Here is a 25,263-nt window from a genome sequence, read left to right as displayed (position 1 = left end):
AGGAGTACTTTTTTAAAAAAAAGAATTTGTGCAATAAACCCTCCATAGACAAATTGAAGTTTTACTCACACCTTAGAAGCTGCTGACTGAGCATAATGCAGCCTGTGTGATCTATTCTGAGGCTATTTACAGGACCCACTCTTCAGTAAATATTGAGAATCTCATTTGACATAATATAAAATGACTCTGATTGGAAAATGCATCAAAATGGGAGGCTTGTTTATGCTGCAGGCAGAAGTTCTGCCACAGAGGTGAGATCAAGGAACAAGATCTAGAATTCAGCACTCATCATAAATTTAGATTTGAGTAAATCCTGCAATCTGCAAAATAATGCTCAAAATGTAAATATAATGTAAATGCAAATCTCTCATTCGGTCTCTTTGTTAACTGCAATATCATATCTTAAACAGGTTATTTGAAGAATGGGAAGGCATCTGCACCACGTTTACAAGTGCAACCATTTCCTACCTGTCGCTGACAGCCTTCCACAATAATCAGTTTCTGCTGGGGAGAGGTTCGAGCAAAGACTATCTCTGTATGATGGTGTAAGATTTCATCCAATTGCTCTGCGGTTAGATCTTTAAGTTCTGAACCATGAACAACACAAGCTTTGGCATCCCTGTATCACAAAGCACAAGATGAACCTCAGAAAAACTGCAATACTTACAGAAATAATTAGTGATTATCATTCATATTTAAATATAGTTGCAATTATCTTTTAACTCACCCACCATCCTCCCAATAGGGGATTATAGAACAGCAATTTCAAGCAATACTGCTCGATTTTAAAATATCCAGCTGGAGAAAGGGCCCAGCCTTTTCTTTAGCTCTGCGACACAGAAGTCAGCTAACTCACAACAAATGCCAAGAATCAAAGCTTATGATCTGTTGGGTCCAGTTACTGTGCCTTTGAAAAGTCATTGGAGGAGTTATAATGAATTAAAAACACTGGTAACGATCTCCATCAGTGGCTCTCACTAAAGACAACCTCAAGGAATCTAGGTCCGAAATCTATCCAGTTCTGAGATAGTTAATGTCAGTCAATGTTACGACAAACTATTACAAACAGCCCCAAAAACAGTGAACCAAGAAGGGGATTTCATACTCTGCTTACCTGGGATTAACCTGACTACTGGGAATGTTCAATCGAGCAGCAATGTCTTCAATGGTCTCATTTCCTTCAGAGATGATACCCACACCCTTAGCAATAGCCTTAGCTGTGATTGGATGATCCCCAGTTACCATGATAACCTTTGAATTACAAATTCAAAATAAGAGTCATAAACAAAGAAAATGACATCTCAAAAGATCCTAACTCCACATTCTCGCTCAGAGACAATTGCAGCTATTTATAGAAATCTCAAGACATTTTGATCAGGCGCCACACAATGAACTATTCAAGTTGTGGGGAAGTGAAGAGCAGATTAAGGAGTTGATTGTATTCTTGTAAGTAGTCATCATTGACATTGGCTTTGTGTAGAGTGGTCACCCTGCAGTCTTTGGAATGTGAACATATATCCCTCAATCTTTGCTCAAAATAATGTGGCAGTAATTCGGCTTTAGGAGAACTGCCACTAGCTCAATGATCTCAAGAACTTAAACTTTGAAGAAATAATTGAAATCAGATTTCAATATAGAGTTGAAAACGAGCAGCTGTTTGACACGTTGTTTAATATAGCTAAATGCAATATTATGCCTGTTGGGTCGGCTAACGTCAACAATAGATACAATATACTGGCTCAAGAACTAAAGTTTATGGACAAAACGATCTGAATGTTAGAGAACATTGTTTGAACGTACATGACCAAAACAAAGAATCTATAGTAAATGGACTATTAGATAAGCCAAAATAAAGCAATAAAGCCTATTTTCCTTTCTTCAGCCTTATTTACAATACTGTTTTTGTGTTTGGCCTTTCATACAAGACATGTCAATGCATTACACCCCTAAAATTTGGGACTGGTGTTGTGTTTGCCTTGCTAAAACATGTTTAAATGCTAGGGAACTATAAAGATTGTTAAATGATAAAGAGATCAGCCCATGCCCAGGAATATGTTTAAATTAGAAATGAGAGAAGACCAGGAGAAATGTATAGATTATGCAAACATTGAACTAGATTAATGTCAGCTTTTCTTTTTTGCAGGGCCACTGACCTCAGAAACAAGTTACCAGTTTGTGCAGTAAATGCACAAACTAATATTCAAAAAAGGGAGCAAAGGTGTGGCTGACATCACAAAGTAGTATCCGAGATTTATGAGTTAAACTTCAGATGTTTTTTAACCTCTTTCGGGTTAGATGTCTTAAAAATCTACTTCCATTTTATGAAAATTTATAAAATCACTAAAATTAGTTTCAAACACTTTGCATGTCAAATCATTCATTTTACCTTGATCCCAGCACTTCTGCATTTGCCAACAGCATCTGGTACAGCAGCACGAGGTGGATCAATCATAGACATGAGTCCAACAAAGCACAGATCAGTCAGAGGGAAATTGGGGTCATCTGCATCAAATTCATATCCTTCTGTATATGTGTCATTAGACAGTGCAAGATGGCAGAACCCTACAAGAGTGATGAAAGATTCAGCAGGGAACACTACACTTAACTATGTCAAACTAATATCTTCAAGTTTAATTTAAGATTTCTTTTAGCAAATTGCAAGTTAGGAGCTGGTAGAAAACATCAAAATTGTTGTGCTAGAATATGGATTGCAATCCATCTCAGACAGAACTAAAGTTTCTCCTGTTGGCAGTTAGGTCTTTTACACTTTCAATTTAGAGATTTGTTAATCCAAAGTAAAAGATCCTGGTGCATAACTGCTGACAATTTGTGATATTTCAAAAAGCCGCAAAACCTGATGCCTGCATATTTACCCCATGTCAAGTAAAACTCCAATACATGTTGAATTAAAAGATTCTAATGTCTTTAAAAAAAACTGTTTTGAAATTGGACTGATTTTCTGGCAATTTTCCTCTCTGGCTTGATGTTTGAAATCAAATGTCACAAACCCAAATCTTATTACTGATCAGTTAACTCAACACAGTAGGAATTAAATCAGTAACTGCGTTGATGTGGTTTGTTACACACTGCCTTAACCAAGTAAACATTGAAGACAGCTGCAAATTACCTTTTCAAGAACATTTAAAAGAATTAATTACGTTTCTTTTCTGCTTTATAATCAATAGACACTTGCAGTTTAGCTTTCAATTGCTTAATGCATTTGCGCCATTACCCTGATGCAATCCCCATTCCGTACCTAGCACACGTTCTCCCAAGCCACCTAGCTCCAAGTAAGCATTCTGGAATGCCTCTTTCACTTCCTCATTCAATGGCTGTTCTTCACCGTTAAGGAGGATGGTGGAACAACGATCCAGTATCCGTTCAGGTGCTCCTTTCATTACCAAAAGGTAGTGGCTTTCACTGGATTTTTCATTTTTATGGATAGATAGCTGAAGGAAAAGTTACTGAAACTTAGGAAGAGTCAGGAACGTTTCTAAAACACATCTGTTAAATCACTTAAGGAAAATCACAATAACCAGATTATGGGATGTACTTAATCATATCAGACAAATGTTTACAAGCTTCTGGAACAGGAAAACAGAACAAAGAATAAATTAAAATCAAACTTGGCTCTTCCCTCTATTATTGTACACAATTGTGAATTAGTCTCATGAGAATCATGGAAAGATTACACCTCTGAATAAAATTGGGTTGCAAAGTTATTTTAAAAGAAAACTGACCGTATTTTCTGCTCACTGGGCCATCTTAATTATTGATAACTACAGGATAGCCCAGCAATACATGCTTTTACTTGAATTCTGAAACTTAATTTGTGTTGGCATTAACTCTGGGTAGGAGAAGCTATCATCCACCACCATACACAATTCAGTGCTGCTGGAAAGATGATTTTTAGCATTCAGATTGTTTTTTTCCTACAATCAGCAACTACTGCTACAAGGTTGCAAACTTTAATTTGCTCCCTTCTAATGAGCATTCATCTGGTTTCTGGGCTTCCCCAAAACTAATTCTCAAACATGTCAAATTTTCTTGTTACCTGATATTTATTGGTGGAGTTGAATGGAATTTCCACAATCTTCGGATTTTGCTCCCTCATTTGCTGAACCGATCCACAGCATAGTTCAATACACTTCAGAAGAGCAGATTCAGAGGCATCTCCAGCAACAGTTCGCTACATGAAAACAGAAATACAATTATTATAGCTGATTTAACATCCCAGACCCAATATCTGCACTCAGTGGGCAAAAACAAAACCACCAACACAGTACTCAAGTTTTCTTTCAAGCAGTTCTCATTATTCAAACTGAAGTGCATCTGTACATTAAAATGATTTCACCATGTGTTTATGGATATACTTCTCACAATTTAACTATCCACCTCCACAAGTTTATTACCCAACTACATAAAACGCAAACATGCACAACATTACACCAAGAACAAACAATCTAGAATAAAACAACCTGCAAATCCTAATGGTCCCTTTATACCACTTAAGTGGCATTTATGCTGCACAAACTGATTCTTATCACAATGGCACAATACTGATTAAAGAGTCTGCAAGTCTGCTACTGAAAATGATCAGTTTAAAAGGAGTAGTCTATGCTGCTACCAAACAGTATTGGAAATGCAGCTTAAGAGCTGGAGTGAAATCAGAAGACTGCATTTTGGGACCATGCACAGAAAGCTATTTGTTTTAAAGATGTATTAACCACTAATATGAATGTTCAGAACAGTTTAAAAGTAATCAAGTAAACTAAGATCCTCTTTAAAAGATGTACTATTATGCATGCTAGATACTTGACCATCACCTCTAAATGGAACCTGATAAACTGTGCCCAAATTTAAATTGCACTTTGCTGCAACCATGGCATTTCCACAGTTGAGGGCACACTTTGAAACTAATGGAATTCATGTGTCTCAATTAAATTCACCTTTAAGATTGGTTGATTTTCTTGTCCTGCGTGGAAAACAGCACGGTTGCACAAAGCAGCAATACGGGACAGTGCAGACCAAGTGGGTGAAGACTTATCAAAAGCAGCACCTATAAAAAGGCAGGCACAGGTAGTTAGGTTTTGGTGATTCCAGACTTCAACTTAGAAAAGTTCAATTAAGAAAGGTTTGTGTCATTTCAGCTTACGCAACTTTTAATTTTTAATGTATAAGTACAGTGCTGAGATGAGTCATTTAAGGAACAAGCCAATGAGGTAGTCTCTAGGCTGATCTGCCCAGTTAGTTCACATGCTTATCCAGGTTGTAGAGAAAAGGAAAAGGTACTGAACTCAGCTTTACCGAATGCTAAATGTCTGCAAGCTTCCCATGCATTACGTAATCGCTATGTCAACGTGTCAGACTACTTATTTTGATGAAGTGGTCATTCTTATTTGACATGACTGCTAATGCTGGATAATTTTCAGTCCACACTGCAAAACTTTGGAAGATACTAAGAACTCAAACAGGTAGCAATTGGTAAGACTCAAAGCTACTGACAATTCCTGGAAATAATGCAGATGCCTTATCAATAGGTATCTGAACCTACTTATCTCATGGAGATTTAATAAGGAAGCCTACAACCTCATATCAGAACTCTCATTACCAAAAGGAATGCAGCCAGAAAAATCTGAGATTTGAAATACAGTAAAAAAAAACTATTCTTCTAACCAGACTGGTTTTCAGTAGTATCAGCTTCGTGGATCTGGTTATCAAACCACATGTGAGCCACTGTCATTCGATTCTGTGTTAGTGTTCCAGTCTTGTCAGAGCAGATAGTGGAGGTTGACCCTAGGGTTTCCACAGCTTCAAGATTCTTAACCAGGCAGTTTTTCCGTGCCATACGTTTGGCAGTCAGAGTTAGGCACACCTGAAGGGACATAATTGATATGAGTAAATTCTGCAGACTGCTAGTGTCATGATATATTCACTAATGTGTCTGTAAGTGAAATCATTTACCTCTTGCTCTGAACAAAAGCCCAATCTCCCTCATCCTTTTAGTAAAAGCTCTTCAGTAAGTCTCCAAAATGTTTTTAAAAAGAATAAAACAGCTAGACTTTTTATTCACTTTGGATGGAAATCCTTTCTCTACTAATTTGCCTATTTCTTCCAAAAGAGTTGTACTTTACAATTACTGAAATCATTTAAGTTTTAAAATGGATAGAAAATCCACTCCAATAGATCCCATCCTTGACATACCGTGACAGTAGCAAGCAAGCCTTCTGGCACATTGGCAACAATGATTCCAATCAAGAAGATGACTGCTTCAAGCCAGGTGTATCCAAGGATGAGGGAGAGAATGAAGAAGGTCACTCCAAGGAAGACAGCCACTCCAGTGATGATGTGGATGAAATGTTCGATCTCAATAGCAATTGGAGTTCGCCCCACCTCCAGCCCAGATGCTAACGTTGCAATCCTACCCATGACAGTGCGGTCACCCGTATTGATGACAATACCACGAGCAGTACCTATGTAAACAAGCAGTCTAACATCACTATTTTATGAAAAGAAAACTCGTGCATAATACCTGTCAAGTCCAAGAGAAGTTCGAAATGCTGCAAATTCAATTTAATGAATGCATCACTATTGGACTGCCCACCAAGACCAGCAGTGAAAAATGACAGATCTTTGTAATGAAACCGATTGAAGGATAAAAGGTGGCTAGGACAGAGAGAACCCCAAGAGCTAAGAAATGTCTTGGAGTTTTTGTGCCAATCTCAAGTGATCTACCAAAGTGTATGCAGTACTAAATGGGTTGTTGGCATAGTAGTAAGGTCATTGGACTGGAATCTAGGTTAATATTCAAGCACATGGCTTAAAATCCCACCCTGGCAGATAGTGGAACTTTAATTCAATTAAAAGAACTGGAATAAAAAGCTAGTTTAATGGAAATATGTAAGAACTGTTGAATGATGTTAATTACACATCTGGCTCACTAATGTCCTGTAGCTAAGGAAATTTGCCATCCCTACCTGATCTGTTTTACTTATGACTCCAGACCCACACCAAAACGTGGTTGATTCTGAACTGCCTTCTGGGCAATAATTGCTGACGACCCATATCCCACAAACGAAAAACTCCCTTGGTATAGCATTACAGCAGTCCGATTATATGCTTGGGTCTCAATATAGCTGAAATGCAGTTTGACTTTCATTACTTTAACACTCATTACTAACAAATGAAAATTACTTATACCTTCAACACAGTTGGTGGAGAAAAAGACAATGTTTCGTGTCTCCAGGGGGTTTTCACTGGTAAAATCAGGCGATCGAGTTTGAGGCTCAGATTCTCCAGTCAATGAGGAATTGTCCACCTAAACGCATAAAAATGCCTTTATTTTTGGGTAAGATCATAATGGCTTTTGTACAACTGCTTGCTAACTGCAATTCTAAGTTCACTTCAAGGGCAAATTTTTATCCCCTGCTCTTTTCAAAGAAAACCTAGAGTACATAACTGAACTGGGAATAATTAAAGATGCTTAGTAAGTTTACCATGTTAATCAGAACACAGCTAAATACAGGATATACACAGACTGCATACATTAGCCTCTAATTTATTGTAAAATGACTGGCCTAGAGACCACTTCAAATTTGGTAAGCTTGTTCCAGTGATAGTCCCTTCCATTTTAAAGAACTCAGACCAAACTCTAGTTTCTTGTAGCCAGACTTACTTCATTAATGCGATTACTGTAAGAGGGAAGTGATGGGACAAGATGATTATCCGTCGCACTAACCATACACACCTTGCAACCATGTGATGAGATAATTCGCAAGTCTGCAGGGATCCTGTCACCACCTTTTACCTCCACCAGATCTCCAGCAACTACCTGCTCAGCATTGATAGTATTCTTCTCACCTTCTCGGATAACGAGGGCTTGCTAGAGAACAGAGAATCAAAATGTCACTGCAGTTATAACAATACATATTTTTCATACAAATATCCCATGTTTTATTGGATCTTAGGTACTACCCACCTGGGGCACCATGTTCTTGAACGAGTCCATAATTTTTGAGCTCTTAGCCTCTTGGTAATATGAGAAACAGCTAGTTACTATGACCACGGTAGACAATACAACTCCCAAGTATAACTGCAAAAATCACAAGATACACATGAAAGAGAAATACCACACCAAGATGACAACATCATGTTTACAGCATAATCTCAACTATAGTGAGGAAAATAGTCTTACTTACATTATCATTTGCTGGCTCATCCTCTGTTGCAGCTTGAATGGTATATAATAGAAAGCAAAGAACTGCACCAATCCACAGAAGGATTGAAAAGCCACCAAAAAGCTGCCGACAGAACTTTACCCACTCAGGAGTAGTGGGCGGAGGTGTTAGTGCATTTGGACCATCACGAAGAAGAATCTCTTTGACACGAGCATTAGTGAGACCCTGAAAAGATAAATATCATATAAGACCCAAGGAGACAGCCTTCTTTCATATTTTTAAACTTCAATTTTTGAACACTTTCTCTCTCTCCCAAAGGTATAACATCTTAATTAATTTGAGCTCCAAAAGCACCAAATGTCTACAGATGCTCAACTGTTTATTCTGAAAAGATAGACCGATCTAAATAGTGAAGCATAACCAGGCTAGTTAACCTCTAAAATTTCACAGTCAGTCCTTATTCTTAAGACTCAAAGAGACACCTGGAATGCTAATCACAGGATAATATAAATTGGAAGCCTTGGCTAACTAGGAACTCTAACTAGGGACATTGATGCATCATAATTTTTAGCAACAATAATTGGGGATTAAATTTGAGATCCTACTGGACAATCACATTTGCCACTGGGGTTATGTTTACTCCATGTTCACTGAACAATTTAGACCAGTAGAAAAACAGTAACTCCATAGTTTGTGGACAAAACGTTTCAGGACACAAGATAAGCAGAAACAGTGTTGCTCTTTCTTCGTTCTAACAAACTCACCAAGGTGTTCCCTAGTTAGCTTAGTTAACCTTTTGTAGAACATGGTGTCTGAGGCCAATCATCATAACCAAATATTTGCTGCAGAAATAATTATTTTCAACGTAAAGCTCAGGAATGTTCTTCTGAAGAGGGGTTATTCTACTGGAGACACTGAAAACTCTGCTCAACTGGATTCTGAAGTGTCATAAGAGTTCATCAGTCCCTGGTTTATCTAATGAGAGCTTTTTAACCTTTTATTAGATTAGATTCATTAGAGTGTGGAAACAGGCCCTTTGGCCCAACAAGTCCACACCAACCCTCCGAAGAGCAACCCACTCAGACCCATTCCCCTACATTCACCCTTGACTAATACACCAAACACTACGAGCAATTTAGCATGGCCAATTCACCTAACCTGCACATCTTTGGACCGTGAGAGGAAACCAGAGCACCCAGAGGAAACCCACACAGACAGGGAGAATGTGCAAACTCCACACAGACAGTTGCCCAAGGCGGGAATTGAACCAAGGTCCCTGGCGCTGTGAGGCAGCAGAGCTAACCTCTGAGCCACTGTGCAGCCCCTTGGGGATACCGATCAATTTTTAATTACAAAGTCAAAATTATCACATGGCTGAGAGTGACTAAGCAATAAGCAAAATTATGGCAAGGTTAAATTAGATTTTTTGAAGTCCCAATGAATATCCGTAGTTATGAAACAACTGATATTACAATACAAAGCGATCTGTAAGATGCCATATCAACAAACTCAAATATTAAAACAAAAATAAATTGCTGGAAAAGCTCCGCAGGTTCAATAACATCAGTGAAGAGAAATCAGAAGTTCTGAGGAAGGAGTCACTGGACCGGAAACGTTAACCGATTTCTCCTCACATATGCTGCCAGATGTGCTGAGCTTTCCAGCAATTGATGTTTTGTTTGATTTACAGCATCTGCAGTTTTTTCAGGCTCTCAAATATAGAAAACAATTCTAAATTAATTTGATTAAGGATAAGGCAGTTGATTTTATTCATTTATGAAATGCTACCAGTATTTATTACTGGTCTGTAAAAAGTGGTGGTGAGCTGCTTTCTTGAACTATGCCCATGAACTGTAAGGACACCTGCTGTGCCTCTAGAGAGACAGTTCCAAGATACTGTATAATGACAGTGAAGGAATGACGTCATAGCTCCAAGTCACGATGGTGTGTCTCTTGGAGGGAAACTTGAAGATGACTGCAATTAGATGTACCTGTTGCCCGTCCTTCTAGGTGGTAGACATTACAAGTATGGCAGGTGTTATTGAAATAAATTCTGATAAATTATCACAGTGCATCTTACACATAGTATCTTCAGCTGTCACTATGAATTGATGGTAAAGAGTGTAAATATTGAAAACAGTGGATGTGGTGCCAATCAAGTGGGCTGCTTTTTTTTTGATAATGTCGAGCTTCCAGAGTGTCATTGGAGTAGCATCTATTCACACAAAATGTAAGTATTCCAGCAACAGTATTTACTTGTCTGGCAGAGTTTAGTTTGCCAACAGTAATTCCTCCCAGGATGTTAATAGTAGGAAATTCATTGACAATAATGCTATAGAATATCAAGAGGCAATGGTTCAATTCTTGTACATGGGCACTGCCTGGCATTTGTGCACACAAATCTTACTTTCTACTTTTTAATCCAAGCCTGGATATTGTCCAGGTCTTGCTGCACATAGATAGCTTCAGCAATGGAGTCACAAACGGTGCTGAACATTGCATGGTCAGCAAATATTCCCTATTCTGGAGGCAGCAATGCCCTTGATCAAGCAGCTTCGTTGTTGAAGTAACTGAAGATGGTCAGGCTTTGCAGTAATGCTCTGTGTGAGAGATGATTGCCATCCAAAACCATCTTTCTTTTTACGAGAAATGGCCCCAATCAATGGAGAGATTTTAACAATTTCCAATGACTCCAGATTTGGTAGGGATTCTTGATGCCATGCTCAGTTAAATGCAGCATTGGCATCAAGGGCAGTTATTCCTCTGTCCATGACTGAACTAAGGATGTGATAAGATCAACTTGATGAAAGTGAGGACTGCAGATGCTGGAGATTAGAGTCAAGAGTGGGGTGCTGGAAAAGCACAGCCGTCAGGCAGCATCCAAGCAGCAGGACATTCCTGATGAAGGGCTTTTGCCCAAAATGTCGATTTTCCTGCTCCTCGGATGCTGCCTGACCTGCTGCTTTTCCCACACCACACTCTTGACTCTAAAGCTGTGATAAGTCCAAAGTTCAATCAAACTGAGCATCAGTGAGTAAGTTTGCCCTTTGTAAGTGTCACCTAAGAGCTCAGTCAATAATCCCTTCCATTGTTGATTGAGAGTTACCTGATAGGGCAATACAGTTGGCTGGGTTGGATATGTCCTGATTTTTGTGGGCGGGATATGCAATGGTAATATATAGGTGCCAGTAACATAACTATATTGGAACTGCTTGACTAGGGGTACAGCTAGCTCAGGAGAACATGTCCTCAGTAGTACTGCTGGAATGTTTCCAGGACACTCAGCCTGCTCAGTATCTAGTACTTTCTTGATATCACGCAAAATAAATCAAGTTTATGAAAAACTGACATCTGCGATGCCATCTGCTGAAATAGCCACTACAGTCAGATGTACAGCATGGAAACAAGCCCTTCAGTCCAACGCCTCCATGCTGACCAGATATCAGAAATAAATCTCGTCACATTTGCCAGCACTTGGTCTCTATCCCTCTGAATCGTTCCTATTCATATACCCACCCAGATGCCTATTAAATGCAATGATTGCATCAGCCTCCAACACTATCTGGTAGCTCACTCCATACACACACCCTCTCTGCATGGAAAAGCTGCCCTTAGGTCCCTTTTAAATCTTTCCCCTCTCAACTTAAACCTAGAGCTCTCAGAAGTGATTACAAGGATTTAAACTCTCCTGCAAAAAATAGTCTGCAGGACCAAACACGAAATGATCTGCAATACAAGTTTCAGCAATCCATATCACTAGATCAAAAAGTCTTACTCATGGCTGAAAAGAAACTGCTGACAAAAACTTTTATTGTGAGGAGGGAAAAGGACACAATGACCTTGAACTCCTGAACTCATTCTTGCATAAACTAAAATAGGCAGATTTCCTTAAGAAATAATATTAAAAAGCCTACTGTTTGATCAGATATATGGCTGCTGTTGAAATTAGAAAATATTCCTTTGCAATTGGGCTGGCTGAACCTGCACATCTCAACATGGCCCAAACAAAACCGAAGTCAAAGGATTCTGCAGAACACTCATCATGGGAACATCATAGTACTCAGCTACAGAAGCCCCTTTGGTTTTAAAACTATTTTTTTGTGGCATCAACGACTATTGTTAACTGAAGTACAACAGCAAAATCTCTCCCTTAAATTCTCCATAAAATGGAGAATTCTCACTGCACTAAAGAGTGTTATCGAGCAGTCATACAGCAGGTAATAATAAATCATTATCATGCACCAAAGATCCCAACCCTACTAAAGAACATAATTGAACATGAAACAAGTTTAGAACATTCTCCAATTTAGACAGCTCTTCAAAGCATAGCAGACATTTTAATTAATGAGCAGGCAGAACTGCAGGAGACCCTGACCAAGTGAAGCTTTGTGACATCAACGCCATTTAAAAAAATTTAAAAACATCAACATACCGCCTAAAATCAGTGTAAAAACACAGCAAGTAACAGAAAAGCAATGCTGAGGGTATACTTTATTTACAGCGTAAATACTTGGTCTTTGCAGGAGATCATGGCTGTTGAGGTATATAATTTTTGCTTGTTTATCAAGAGTGCTAGTTGATAAGGTTTAAATAATTTTTGCTGTATTCAAATGTTCATTGTGGTCACTTGGAAGATAAGAGAAGAGCATCATTGCCTGTGGAATATATGGTCTCTGAAAACAATTAAAAAATCTGAAAAATTGAATGGGTTTTGATAAATGCACCCTCAGTTCTCAAATGAGATGGCTACAGAGAGAATTGACACATTTGTTCTGTTACTAAAACATTCCCTAGATTCTGGAAAGATTCCAACAGAAAGCCACAATACAACAAACCAAAACTAGGTTAAAATTAAATGGATATGAGTGCTGAGGAGGAAATAAAGAGGCTTCAGAGTAATTTAGACAGATTGAGTGAGCAAGCAAACACATGGCAGATGGAGTATAATGTGGATAAGTGTTAAGTTGTGCATTTTAATACGAAAAACAAAGGCAGAGTATGAGTTAAATGATAAAATAGGAAAACGTTATGTAAAAAGTAACACAGGTGTCCTTGTACACTGGTCATTAAAAGCAAGTGTGCAGGTGCAACAACCTGTTAAGGCAACAAATTGTATGCTGGCCTGTACTTCAAAGGATTTGAATACAGAAACAACTCTTATTGCAATTGTACAGGGCCTTGGTGCGGTCATACCTGTAAGTACTCCATACAGTTTTGATCTCCTTACCCATGAAAATACATGTTTGCCACAGAGAGACTGCAAAGGTTTACAAGGCTGATTCCTGAGATGGCAGGTTTGCCCAGTGAGGACAGGTTGAGTTGACTGGGTCTGTATTCACTGGACCTAATGAGATGGGATCTCTGACAAAATTTTGACAGGGCTGCACGGATTGAATACAGGGATGATGTTCCTCTGGCTGGTTCCAGAATAAGGGATTAGTCTCAGGACATGCAGATCACTTCAGAATAGCAAGAGGAAATTTCTTTACTCAGCAGGCGGTGTCACAGAACACTGTAGAAATTGAAATTCTTAAATGTGTCTGAAATAAATTTCTAAATGCTAAAAGATTCTAAGGGATGTGGGGAGAAAGGAGCATGGCATTCCAATAGCGGATCAACCATGACCATGCTGAATGGTGGAGTGGACTTGATGGGCCACAAGATCTACTTCTGCGTGTATTTCCTATTTCTACATATAGTATTATTCCACAAAGAAAGGAGACCAATTAACACCAACATCTATTATTTGAAAAGTGCTAAAATCCATTTGCAAAATAGTAACATATATATAAGATCATACGACAATCAGGTAAAGTCAATATAGTTTGGCAAAATGGAAATAGTATTTGACAAATTTATTAAAATTCTCCAAAACTGTAACAAACAAGACTAGATGAAGGGAAACCAGACAATGCAGGGCATCTGGATTTCCAAAGGTGTTTTAATATAATGCCACTGAAAAGGTGACTGCACAAGTGTTGCTGGGGAGCGATACACTAGTGTGGATAGAGGGTTGGCTAATTAACAGGAAACAGAGACAGGATAACTAGGTTATTTTCAAGTTGACAGACAATGAAGTGTTGCAGGAATCATGCTGGGGATTGAATAATTTATGCTGAAAATATGTTGCTGGAACAGCGCAGCAGGTCAGGCAGCATCCAGGGAACAGGAGAATTGACATTTCGGGCATAAGCCCTTCTTCAGGGCTGAAGAATTCCTGAAGAAGGGCTTATGCCCGAAACGTCGATTCTCCTGTTCCCTGGATGCTGCCTGACCTGCTGCGCTGTTCCAGCAACACATTTTCAGCTCTGATCTCCAGCATCTGCAGACCTCACTTTCTCCTCATTGAATAATTTATGACAACTTGGATTAGGCACTACATTAAAGCCAACTTTGTGATGATACAAAGGTAGTTACGAAACAAGATGCAAGGAGTAACAGACTGCAAAGTTGCAGTACACTGGGGTCGGAATGTACTTTTACATAAATGAGAAGACATCAACATGTTGCTATAGCAAGCAATTAGAGACAAATGGAATGGTGGTCTTTATTTCAAAGGGACTGTATTAAATTAAGAAAAGTTCCCTAAACTATACAGAGCTTTTGTGAAATTGCACCAAGAGCATTGAGTACATACTTGGGGTCTTCTCATTAAAGGAGTGAAATATTTTTATTGGAGGCAGTTTAGCTAAGGTTCACTAGGCTGAGCTCTGATGTAGGAATGAGAAAGGAAAAACTGAGAAGAATGGAACAATATGTTCAGTGGAGTTTGGAAGAATGAAGGGTGGTCTCCTGGAAAGATAATTCTGAAGAGGCTTTCCAGAGTAGATACTGAAAGGAAGTTACTCTAATGGAGGGAAATCTAGCACTGCGACAGTTCAAAAACAACAGGGTTCCACTTAAAGATAAAAAAGAGGAATTTCTTCTTAGAGGGTCAATAAAACTAGAGGAGTCTGCATCATTGATTATTCTCAGTGCCGAGTTAAGATAGATTTTTGATTGACATGGGAGTCAACGATTATGGAGAGCAGACAGAAGAGTTATGTTTGAGGCCATGATTAGATCAACCATGATTTTACTGAATTGTACAGAAGATGGGCTGAATAGCGTGTTCTGGTCCTACTTCTTAGGATCTTATGAAAGGGACGGAATTTGCAGTGAAAGCTGAAAGGGATGATTGTGAACAGCCCAACAATTAAATTTAAGGGAAATTGCTGCTCAGCCTGAAAAGAAAAGCCTTAAGACAAGCAATCATACAGTACAGAGATAGAAATAGAGAGCTTACAAATGCAAAACAGAAATAAGCTTTTTTTTAAAAAACTAGTATTCACAGGGTATGGGCATTGCTGAGTAGGCCATCATTATTTCGAAACCTCAGATCTCCTTAATGCTGGTTAGTCTGCAGGATGGAGGGACATCCACAGTTGCTGGAGAGGCAGTCCCAGATTTTGATCCAGTGTTAGGGAAGGAATGGAAACATAGTGCATGGCTCGGAGGGGAAATTGAAAACGTCACTCTCCTGCATCTGTTGCCCTAGTCCTTCAAAATAGTAGAGGACATGAATTTGGAACATGCTGCTGAAGGAACAGAGGTGAGTTGCTGTTATGCACCTGATAAGTAATAAACTGCTGCCACTATGCATTGCTGGTGATAGGAGTGAGATATTGAAATTGGGGGCTGGGATGCCAATTAAGCAGGCTACCTTGTCCTAGGTGTTATCCAGCTTCCTAAGTATTGTTGGGCGAACACCTAGTCAGGTAAGTGGTTCAGAATCCATCACATTCCTGACATGTCACTCAAGAGACGATAAACGAATATTAGGGTGAGTTATTCGCCACATAATACCCAGCCTATGACTTTCACTTGTAACCATAGTACTTTTATGGTTCAGTTTCTGGCTAGTGATAACACCCAGGATGTTGACAGTGAGAGATTCAGTGGTAGTAAAACCACTATCAATGGGTGAAGGTTAGATTGTTGAAGATGATCATTGCCTGACATTTGTATGGCACAATTGTTATTTCCCACTTCTCAGCCCTAATCTGAATGCTGTCTAAGTCCTGCAGATTATGGACACTGACTATAGCTTGAGAACATACAAATGGTGCAGAATATTTGTGCAATTGTCAGCAAATGTCCCCACTTTTGGCTTTATGATGGAGGTAAGTTGTTGAAGCAGGTGAAGATGCTTGGGCCTAGGACACTATACTGAGGAACTAAGGTAGCGACATCTTGGGACTGCGACGACTGACCAACAACCAATCTTCCGTTGTGCGAGGGATAACTCCATTTTGCAGATATTCATGACCCCACATAGTCGATTCCCAATGATTCCAGCTTTATTAGAGAAATAATTATGATTCTCTATTGCTGGAGACAGTTATTTCCTGGCACTTCCACGGCATAGAATTAGTCAAGTGCAGAGACTAAACATGATGTGTAGAAAATGAAGACAAAAAATTATAGAATCCCCCCACTCCCGTTAAACTACCCCGTACCTGAGTCAGGTCTGTATCATATTTGCGTGCAAGTTCCTCCATACTGAGTTTATGATCATCCTGGAACAGGAAAAGTGAGCATTAGAAAACTTCAAAGATTTCATTTAGACCAGGTAGACAATAAAGTTTACATACTCAAGACAAAAACTGTTATGTACCAGTGACACTTCTTTCTTGAGTTCATCCATATCCCTTTTTTTAGATTTCTTATCTTTCTTTTTGGGTTTGGTAGCATTTTCGGATGTTGCCGCAGGCTCATATTTGTCACTTGCCGTCTGGAGAGAAAAACATTTAAGTTTATTACATGGATGCATATACACAAAGTAATATATTTAGGAGCTGGAATGAACAAGAACTACACTTAAAAATTACCATGCTCCTGTTTAAGAAACACAAACAATAATTCAAGACTGGCTTAATTCAGCCCTGCTTGAACACTGATGGTCGCCCCTTAAATTCCTTTACAGCTGAGCATACCAGTCAGATCAGTTTGTTCACTCTACTCAATAAAATGAACTTGACATACTCCAGTGCTTGCCAGCTTTGCCTTGGAATTCAAGTGTAACTATTGTAATACATCACCCTCGTTATGAGAAGCAAATCAACAGAAATTACTGCTAGTTATGCTGCCTGCTGCCCTCCACTGTTCAGACTGCAAAAATCTTCTGTTTTACAATCACATTTCCTTACATTTTGTGAAGGGAATAAAAGCCAACGGCTTCAGTTTTCCAGTATTTACTCAGGAGAAATTTCTGCTCATCCAATATTAGATTCTGGAGAAATAAGAAAGTGTGTGCAGTATAGAATGGTGAAACTGAGCAATGCCGCTGGGACATGTGGAACCTGATGTATTTTGGATGATACCAATGAATGGTGGCATGTAGGTAAGAAGTAGAAGGTGCATAAAGGATAGACCCTGTAGGAAACCCAGAAGAGACAGTGCAGAAAAAAATATCGTAACTGATTTTCTAATTGCAATTTTGAGAAGGGTTGGATCTAAGCAAAGCCAGTTCCAGTCAACCGGATGGCAAGTACTGAGAAGGATGGCATGATTGAGAGATTGGTTTATCACAGTCACATACGATATTTGCATTACTGTCCAACCAAGCTGAAAAAGTGATGAACAGCTAACACAGGACCCAGGAAGGAAAGAGATGTTCAACAGTTTGGTCAGAATAGGTTCAGTGAAGTTGATTGTGTTTCCATGGACAGAATGGTAGATTGAAGAGGGGTCTGTAGGAAATAGGAAAGAATCTACAAAAAAATGTCAGTTCAAGATAAGGAGCCAGAGGACATCTGGCTCAGTGGGTTATGGGAAGGAGGTAAACAGCAGACATTATTGAACAAAAGGTCGACATCTTTGAACAAAAAAGTCTGCAAGCTTCTTCTCAGTTGTTGCAGGAGAGATTTTAAAATATTGGTAGCAGCAAAAAGCAAAGCTACCAATTCCTCAACAATGATTCTCAAATCTTCATTTTAGGGAAGCCAAAATGAGAGAACTATTACATGAATACTTAATGTGAAAGACAAGAGTTCCAAGGGGACAACTACATTAGAGATGGAGGAGAGTTTATGATTTAGTACATTGGTAAGATTTAATTTAAATTAGTTAATGGAATTAAATGCACACTTGTGCATTTCTGTTGTTATGGACTGGGGCTTTAGTTGCATACGAGAACATTATATAAAGAATGGCCACAGTATGAATAATGGAAGGGAGCAACTGGATTAAACACTGAAGGTAAAAATGGTTTTTGGATCCTAGCTTCAATCAGTTAAACACTCCTGACTGTGGACTACTGGATTGAAAGTGTAACATTTGCTCTGCTACACGGTTTACCATTAAACTGAAAGGAATTGCCAAATGTTAACAAAGTGTTTGTATTTTTAATCCTTCCTCTTATTGAGCAGTGCACACTCCAACTGTAGCTCCATTGGGTTTAATTAATGTAAAACACCCTCACTCACTAGCCAGACTTCAGCAAACAAAGTTACTCAGGATGCAACATAAAAGCAAGATACAGAGGATGTATCTGAAATGTTAACTCTTCCTCCTTCCATATGCTGCCACACCTGTCTCTATTCAGGACCCAAGCTGAACTTAGCATTTGTAGGGGCGTTTTAGTGAGTAAAATTGCTAAGCTGCAGTCTTATTCAATATACAGATCTCTTCTCATGGTGGGAACACAGTCTCAGGATTTAACTTACTCAGATGTAAAATATCACTGAATGTGGTTAACAAGCAGCCTATTCCACCAGCTCTAGAGAAAAACAAGTTAAATCAGGATTCACTCCCTAAGGACAGAAATTTCTCCACCTGAGAAGACATTACAATATGCATATTTCTTTGTTTCTGGGGATTTGGGCATAGCTGGAGAGATCAGTATTTGTTGCCCATCCTTAATTGACTTTGAAAGGAATGGCTTGCTCAGCTGTTTGAGAGGACAGTTGCAAGTCAACAACACTTCAGGGTCGAGAGTCACATACAAGTCAGATCAGGCAGGATGACAGATTTCGCTTCCTAAAGGACAGTGAACCAGATGGATTGTTATTACAATGGTTTCATGATCACCATCAGAATACTTTTTAATTCAAATTTTATTTTTCTTTATTTGGATTAATTATAGCACTTTCCAACTTCCATTCTATATCAAAAGTTTGTAACAGAACATTAAGAAACCATTCAACCTTTAAGCAGCATGAGAAACTATCAAAACTCCATTCTATTGCTTTTATATTCTAATAATCAGTACCGATATTGTAGAAAAAAAATCATACACAAAATCTTCAACAAATTACTTGACCACCTTATAACAAGTACAGCAAAAACTATGACCTACAGTGAAGTGAAACTAGATTGTGCCTCATTGAGAAAGAAAAAAAAATAATCCACTGTAGCAAATTGCAAAATTGTGCTCAAAGTCAACACATTTACTGCCTGGTATTTCAGAATAGCAGTGTGTGCTAATTAAAGTAGAATTTGAATACAGCAGTCATTAATTTGATTTTTTTTCATGTTAACAAGTTACTGACATATTGAACTAAATAGGAAGGACATATGGGGTGGGACCAGGAATATCCAGTACTTTGGTTCTAATTTTAATCATTTCAGAATGGAGGAGATTATGGAATAAAATTTCTATAAAATTCATTATTTAAGAAAAAAATCCATCCAGTTAAGAAAAACTGCCCTCAATACCAGTACTAGACACTGAAGACATTTTAATCTCTGGCTAGACTGCATGAGTTATAATTATTTTTTTCACAAATTGCAATTTTCACCACCTCAGCCTAAACATGAGCTTTCTCAGCAAATACTTACAGATAATAGCTAAATGTTTTGGAAACTCCAACCTCTGTAACCCTGAATAGATAACAAAGGTATCAAACAAACAAAAACAGGAAAGAGGCAAACTTTAAAGGGATACAGTGATCATATTGCACCAAAACATTAATGATCTCCCTATTCTCACATTAGATGCAGAACCTCACTTTTACCACCAACCTGCACCTGCCCTCCCTCCGCCCCCAAAATCAGTCTAGAATAGAGCGCTTTTGTGGCACAGTAGCAGGTTCAAGTTCCCACCTGCTCCAGCGGTGCTTCACAACACATTTAACCACAAACAAAACTTAGAACAGAACAGAGACTTGTGGCACACTGGTAGCATCCATTCCACTTCATGTGAACATATAGTTCAATAGGATTTTATTTTTTGACAGATGGAGTTTAGCTAACTGTACAGATTACAAAACTTCTACACGGTGACAGAGCTGGCAACATTCAATCAATTTTATGCAGAACTGAACTAATAACTTTAATAACATGCACTGTTAAGTACCAGATCACAGCAAAAGTAGGTGCATATTAAAAAATTAAATCAGCAGTTCCACAGTACATTGCCTTCTGCTTGCTAACTTGTCAGAACAGTATGTCCAATGAACACACCAATTTTAAAAAAATACTATTTTTCAGACCTGTGGCAACATGTGAACATAAACATTTGAAAGTATCAGTCTCGCCAAGTTTCAACCCAGTCTGTAATACCTCTCCTGATTCCAATGACATCAATCGATTTAGCAATCCACTTAAGGAATCGGAGGGCATAGTCTCAGAATTAAGAGATGACAATTTAAGACTGAGATGAGGAGCAATTTCTTCATCTTAAGAAGGTTGAGTATCTTGGAAACTACTCATGACAGAACTGTGTGAACAAAGGCTTGTGCGTATTTAAGGGTGAAACAGATAAAATAGTGATCAGTAAGGGAATGAAAGGTTATGGGATAGAACAGGAAAATGGAAGTGAGGGTTGTCAGATCAGTCATTATTCTATTGAATGGCAAAGTGGGCTTGAAGGCTGAATGGATTTCTCATGGTCTTATGGCGCAGTAGTGTCCTTACCTCTGAGCCAGGAGACCGAGATTAAAGTCCAGAGAGGCGAAATAACTCTAAACAGGTTCATACAATCAGAATTATAGTGATTAGAAACCAAAAACTTTGAACTGGAATTTCCCATTCACTTACCACATTTAGACATTGAAAAGTCAAAGCTTTGAGAATAATATTTTAGGCAAAATTTGACTTAAAGTTTATTTGAGCCCAAAACGACCACTACAATGGAATAAAGTAGAAGTCATTAATACAAAGCTATCATGTTTCATAATCCAATCACTTCAGTAATTTAAACAAATAATTAAATCTCTATATATTTTAAGTACAGAATTTCCAAACAGAGACTCTTGACCTCAATGGAGTTGCAGGGGCAGGATTTTGGGGTTACACGCTCCAAGGCAGCAACAATGGCCATTGAGTTTGCAATGAAGTTTGATAGCTGCAAGGCCATTTTAATTGTACAGATGCTGGCTGAGCTTCTGTGGGTGTGGCTTCGTAATTTGTTCCTCGAGGCCCATTGGTATCATCTTTGTCTTTTTCAAGACAAAGTCAGACTTCTTGAATCCACCCCGATCATGCCACCACCCTATCCAAATTTTCACTTTGGTATCACGCGAGATGGAATCATACTGGGGGAAAGATAACCTCTCCAGATTCTGTTTGAAAATGCTTGGACATTATCCTGAAAAACTAGTGTTTTTTTAAAAAATGTGATATATGAAAAATTCTTTTGTTTTTAAAGCCAAAAAATGTGGTTGACCTTTACACTAATGTACATAGCATGTATGCAGTGCTTACAGCAAGACTTACAAAGCTCACCCAAAAGCTCCCAGATAAAGTTCAGCAAATGTTAATTGAAAGAAATGAGCTGAGGATGCAAGTGATGCCAAAATATGCAAACTACAGTTTTAGGTAAAACCACAATGGTGGTGAATAGTGCCTACAGGATTTTCAGGTTGTGCAAAAAGTGCTATATCAATCCAATTCTTTCATTTCAAATACAATGTTGATCCTGAATCTTTGTAATCTTCCTAATTCCATGAAATCTGTTTGGACAATTCAATGCAAGTTTACCCTCTTAAACATTTATGAGTCATATTTATGTTGGAGTAGGGCACAATAGAAACAAAACGTCCTTTAGTAACTTATCCAACCATCTATCATTCAAGACATTACCAGTGAGGAGTGGGGAGACACAACAACTGAGCTTAATTGAGTTCTTGTATGATATTTACGCAATTTCAGAACAGAGGGTACTGGGCAATGAAGTAGATAATCAAAATGAATAATATTGACAGCCTAGCCAAGGAGACTAAATACTTGCACCATCACATTTGAGATCGACCAACTTCAGACACAAATAACTATACAAATTCACTAAGTAACATAATTCCATTTCAACCTATTCACAACTGTGGCTTTGTGCAAGCTTGAGGTTACCAGTAACCTTCACTGCTTTACAATACCACAAAACAAGATGGCACTGAAGAAAACCATTCACATGTCAACATTTTGGCAAATATCCAATTAATCCCAAAAAGTTCTTTTTTTTTCTTTCTCCATAACGCCTTCTCCTTTAATGATTTATGCAAATTCCCTTATGAAAATTGGTATTAAATGTGTCTTCACCACCCTTTTAAGGCAGTACATTCCAGATTGCAATCCACTTTGTAAACACATGCTTTCTCATATCACTTCTGGTACTTTGACAATCACATTAAATCTGTAACCTTGGTTATTGACACTGCCACTAGAAACAGTTCATCCTTATTCAAGAAAGGAGATAGGCAAAAATTGGAAACTATAAACTGGTTAGTTTGACCTCAGTAGTGGTGAAGTTGCTGGAGAAGAAAGGTCAATTCACCAGTGTTAGCACAGTTTCATGAAGGGCAAGGCATGCTTGACAAACTTGCTGGAATTCTTTGAGGATGTAAACCAGCAAGGTAGATAATGGAGATCAAACGGACATGGTATATCTCGGCTTCCAGAAGTCATTTAACAAGGTGCTGCATTAAAGATTGCTCCAGAAGGTTAAATCCCAGGGAATAAAGGGTAGAGTATTGGCACAGATAGAGGATTGGCTGACTGACAAAGCAGAAGGTCATGATAAATGGGTCCTTCTCTGGATGGTGAGCTGTAACTACTGGTGTGCCGCAGGGTTCAGTTCTATTTACAATCTAGAGTGTACCATAGCAAAATTTGTGGAAAAGCCAGCTCTGATGAGATGAAGAGCTTACAGATGGATATTGAAAAGCTAAGGAAGTTGGCCAGCATCTGACAAATGGAGTTTAATGTGGATAAGTGTAAGGTTGCCTATTTGGTTGGAAAAATAATAGCAAATTACTATTTAAAGTCAATATTCAAAGTGCATCAGTGCAGACGGATCTGGGCATCTTTGTGCCTTATTCACAGACAGTGGGTATGCAGACACAGCATCTAGTAAGAAAGGCAAATTATTGCAAAAGGATTGGATTATAAAAGTAAAGAATTTTGATACAATTACATAAGGTGTTAGTGAGACTACACCTGGAATAATATGTCCAGTTTTAGTCTCCTTGCTTGAGGAAGGATCTGATGGCACTGGAAAAAGATTCACAAGGTTGATTTCAGGGATGAAAGGCTGTTGAATGAAGAGCAGTTAAATAGCTTGGTCTTGTACTTTCAGATGTTAAGAATAAGGAGTCTGAATGAAGTATATAAAATGCCAAAGGGGATTGATAAGATGGATGCTTACCAGATGTTCCCCCTTGTGGGACAGTCTCGGACAAGAGCTCTAGACATAGCGCGAGAGGAAGTAGGTTCAAAACTGAGACAGAGAAACTACTTCTCCCAGAAAGTTGTGAATCTGTTTAAGTCACTGCCTCTTTTCCATGGAAAGGGTAGTGTGTATGGAATGAGCTGCCAGAAGAAGTGGAGGAGACTGGTACAATTGCAACATTTAAAAGGCATTTGGATGGATTGGTGAATAGAAAGAGATTAGAGGGATATGGGCCAACCGCCGACAAATGGGACTAGATTAATTTAGGATAACTGGTCGGCATGGATGAATTGGACAGAAGGGTTTGTTTCCCTGCTGTACATCTGACTACCTTGGACCTTCCATAATTTTGCCCATTTCTGTCAATGAAATCCTCACGTATGTTTTGATTACCTTCATCCTCAACTATCCCAATGTACTCCTCCTGGCTCGCATCTCATCTTCTCTCTCCATAAACTGGCATTCATTCAAAACTTCAATAGATTGCACCTCTTCACCCATCACTCCTGCGCTTGCTGATCTCAACTGGTTTCTGGTTTTCTACACTTTGATTTGAAAATTCTTATTTTGTATTTACATCTGGCCTGCCAGCTCTACACTGCTCACATTCTGAAATTCTTGAACAGTGATTCATTACCCATTTCACATTCCTTCCCTTACCCGCCCCCACCCCAATATGTTGCCAAACCTTCCAATAGTCAGGCTCCATTCATTGAAATTTCCTCCACAAAACTTAGTCTCACCTCAAATGCCTACATCTAAGTGTTTGATTGACTGTCCGAATGTCTCCTTGTCTGACCCAGTCTTTTCTGGCTGACATTTTCTTGCAAAATAGCTTTTAGAAATAATGAACTATATAAATGCAAGTTCTTGCTGATAAAAAGATTTATTTCAAATACCCAGGCCATGATATGTATGCATTTAATTATTCAAGTAGATACATCTTGAGCACATAATGCAATCATTACCATTATTTGAACAATTTAGCATAAAGGTTTGAGAAAACACAAAAATCTTGCTTTGTACTAAATACTGCTATTTAACAAATTGGACAATAACTAGCAAAAAAAAAGTCACAGCTAACATTCATAATACCCAAACAAAAATTTTGGAGAGATACATTTTGTAACTATTGGCCTGTAGTCTCACTTAATACGCTACAGGCAAGTAACCAGGATGCATCTCCCACTGCAATGTCGGCCTTTTTTGGATAAGAATCATAGCAACGCCAGAGTGAAGCACTGCCCTCTTCCTGCCTTTGAACAGTTTGCACTGTACAGACTTGTTCCTGTTCATCCATGCCACACCCAATACAACAGAGATGAATTGCCTTAGGAGAGTGAAATTTAACCAAAGGAGCTTTTAAAAGGTTGGTCATCTGGATAGTTTATTGATTCATTCATGATATGCTTGGTGGCTTAAGACAATGAGGAGAATGCC

General features: G+C 38.6%; 1 protein-coding gene across 1 annotated transcript in view; it reads right to left on the bottom strand.

The window, feature by feature from the left end:
• Positions 1–25,263, bottom strand: part of LOC122547989 (sodium/potassium-transporting ATPase subunit alpha) — a 42,299-nt gene that overhangs the window by 9,588 nt on the left and 7,448 nt on the right. The window contains exons 2-15 of the mRNA XM_087992801.1: positions 16,834–16,950; positions 16,676–16,735; positions 8,199–8,402; positions 7,979–8,092; positions 7,748–7,882; positions 7,201–7,318; positions 6,205–6,473; positions 5,677–5,875; positions 4,950–5,059; positions 4,055–4,189; positions 3,257–3,449; positions 2,387–2,562; positions 1,115–1,251; positions 469–619 (exon numbers count right to left, since the gene is read on the bottom strand). Of these exons, the coding sequence (XP_087848927.1) occupies positions 469–619; positions 1,115–1,251; positions 2,387–2,562; positions 3,257–3,449; positions 4,055–4,189; positions 4,950–5,059; positions 5,677–5,875; positions 6,205–6,473; positions 7,201–7,318; positions 7,748–7,882; positions 7,979–8,092; positions 8,199–8,402; positions 16,676–16,735; positions 16,834–16,950 (2,118 nt within the window). The remainder of the gene's footprint in view (positions 1–468; positions 620–1,114; positions 1,252–2,386; positions 2,563–3,256; positions 3,450–4,054; positions 4,190–4,949; positions 5,060–5,676; positions 5,876–6,204; positions 6,474–7,200; positions 7,319–7,747; positions 7,883–7,978; positions 8,093–8,198; positions 8,403–16,675; positions 16,736–16,833; positions 16,951–25,263) is intronic.

This window comes from Chiloscyllium plagiosum, unplaced genomic scaffold (genome assembly GCF_037043375.1).
Source record: "Chiloscyllium plagiosum isolate Xiang-an unplaced genomic scaffold, Cpla_swu_hap1 HiC_scaffold_12, whole genome shotgun sequence".
Lineage (NCBI taxonomy): Eukaryota > Metazoa > Chordata > Chondrichthyes > Orectolobiformes > Hemiscylliidae > Chiloscyllium > Chiloscyllium plagiosum.
This window is presented reverse-complemented; position numbering and strand designations above follow the sequence as displayed.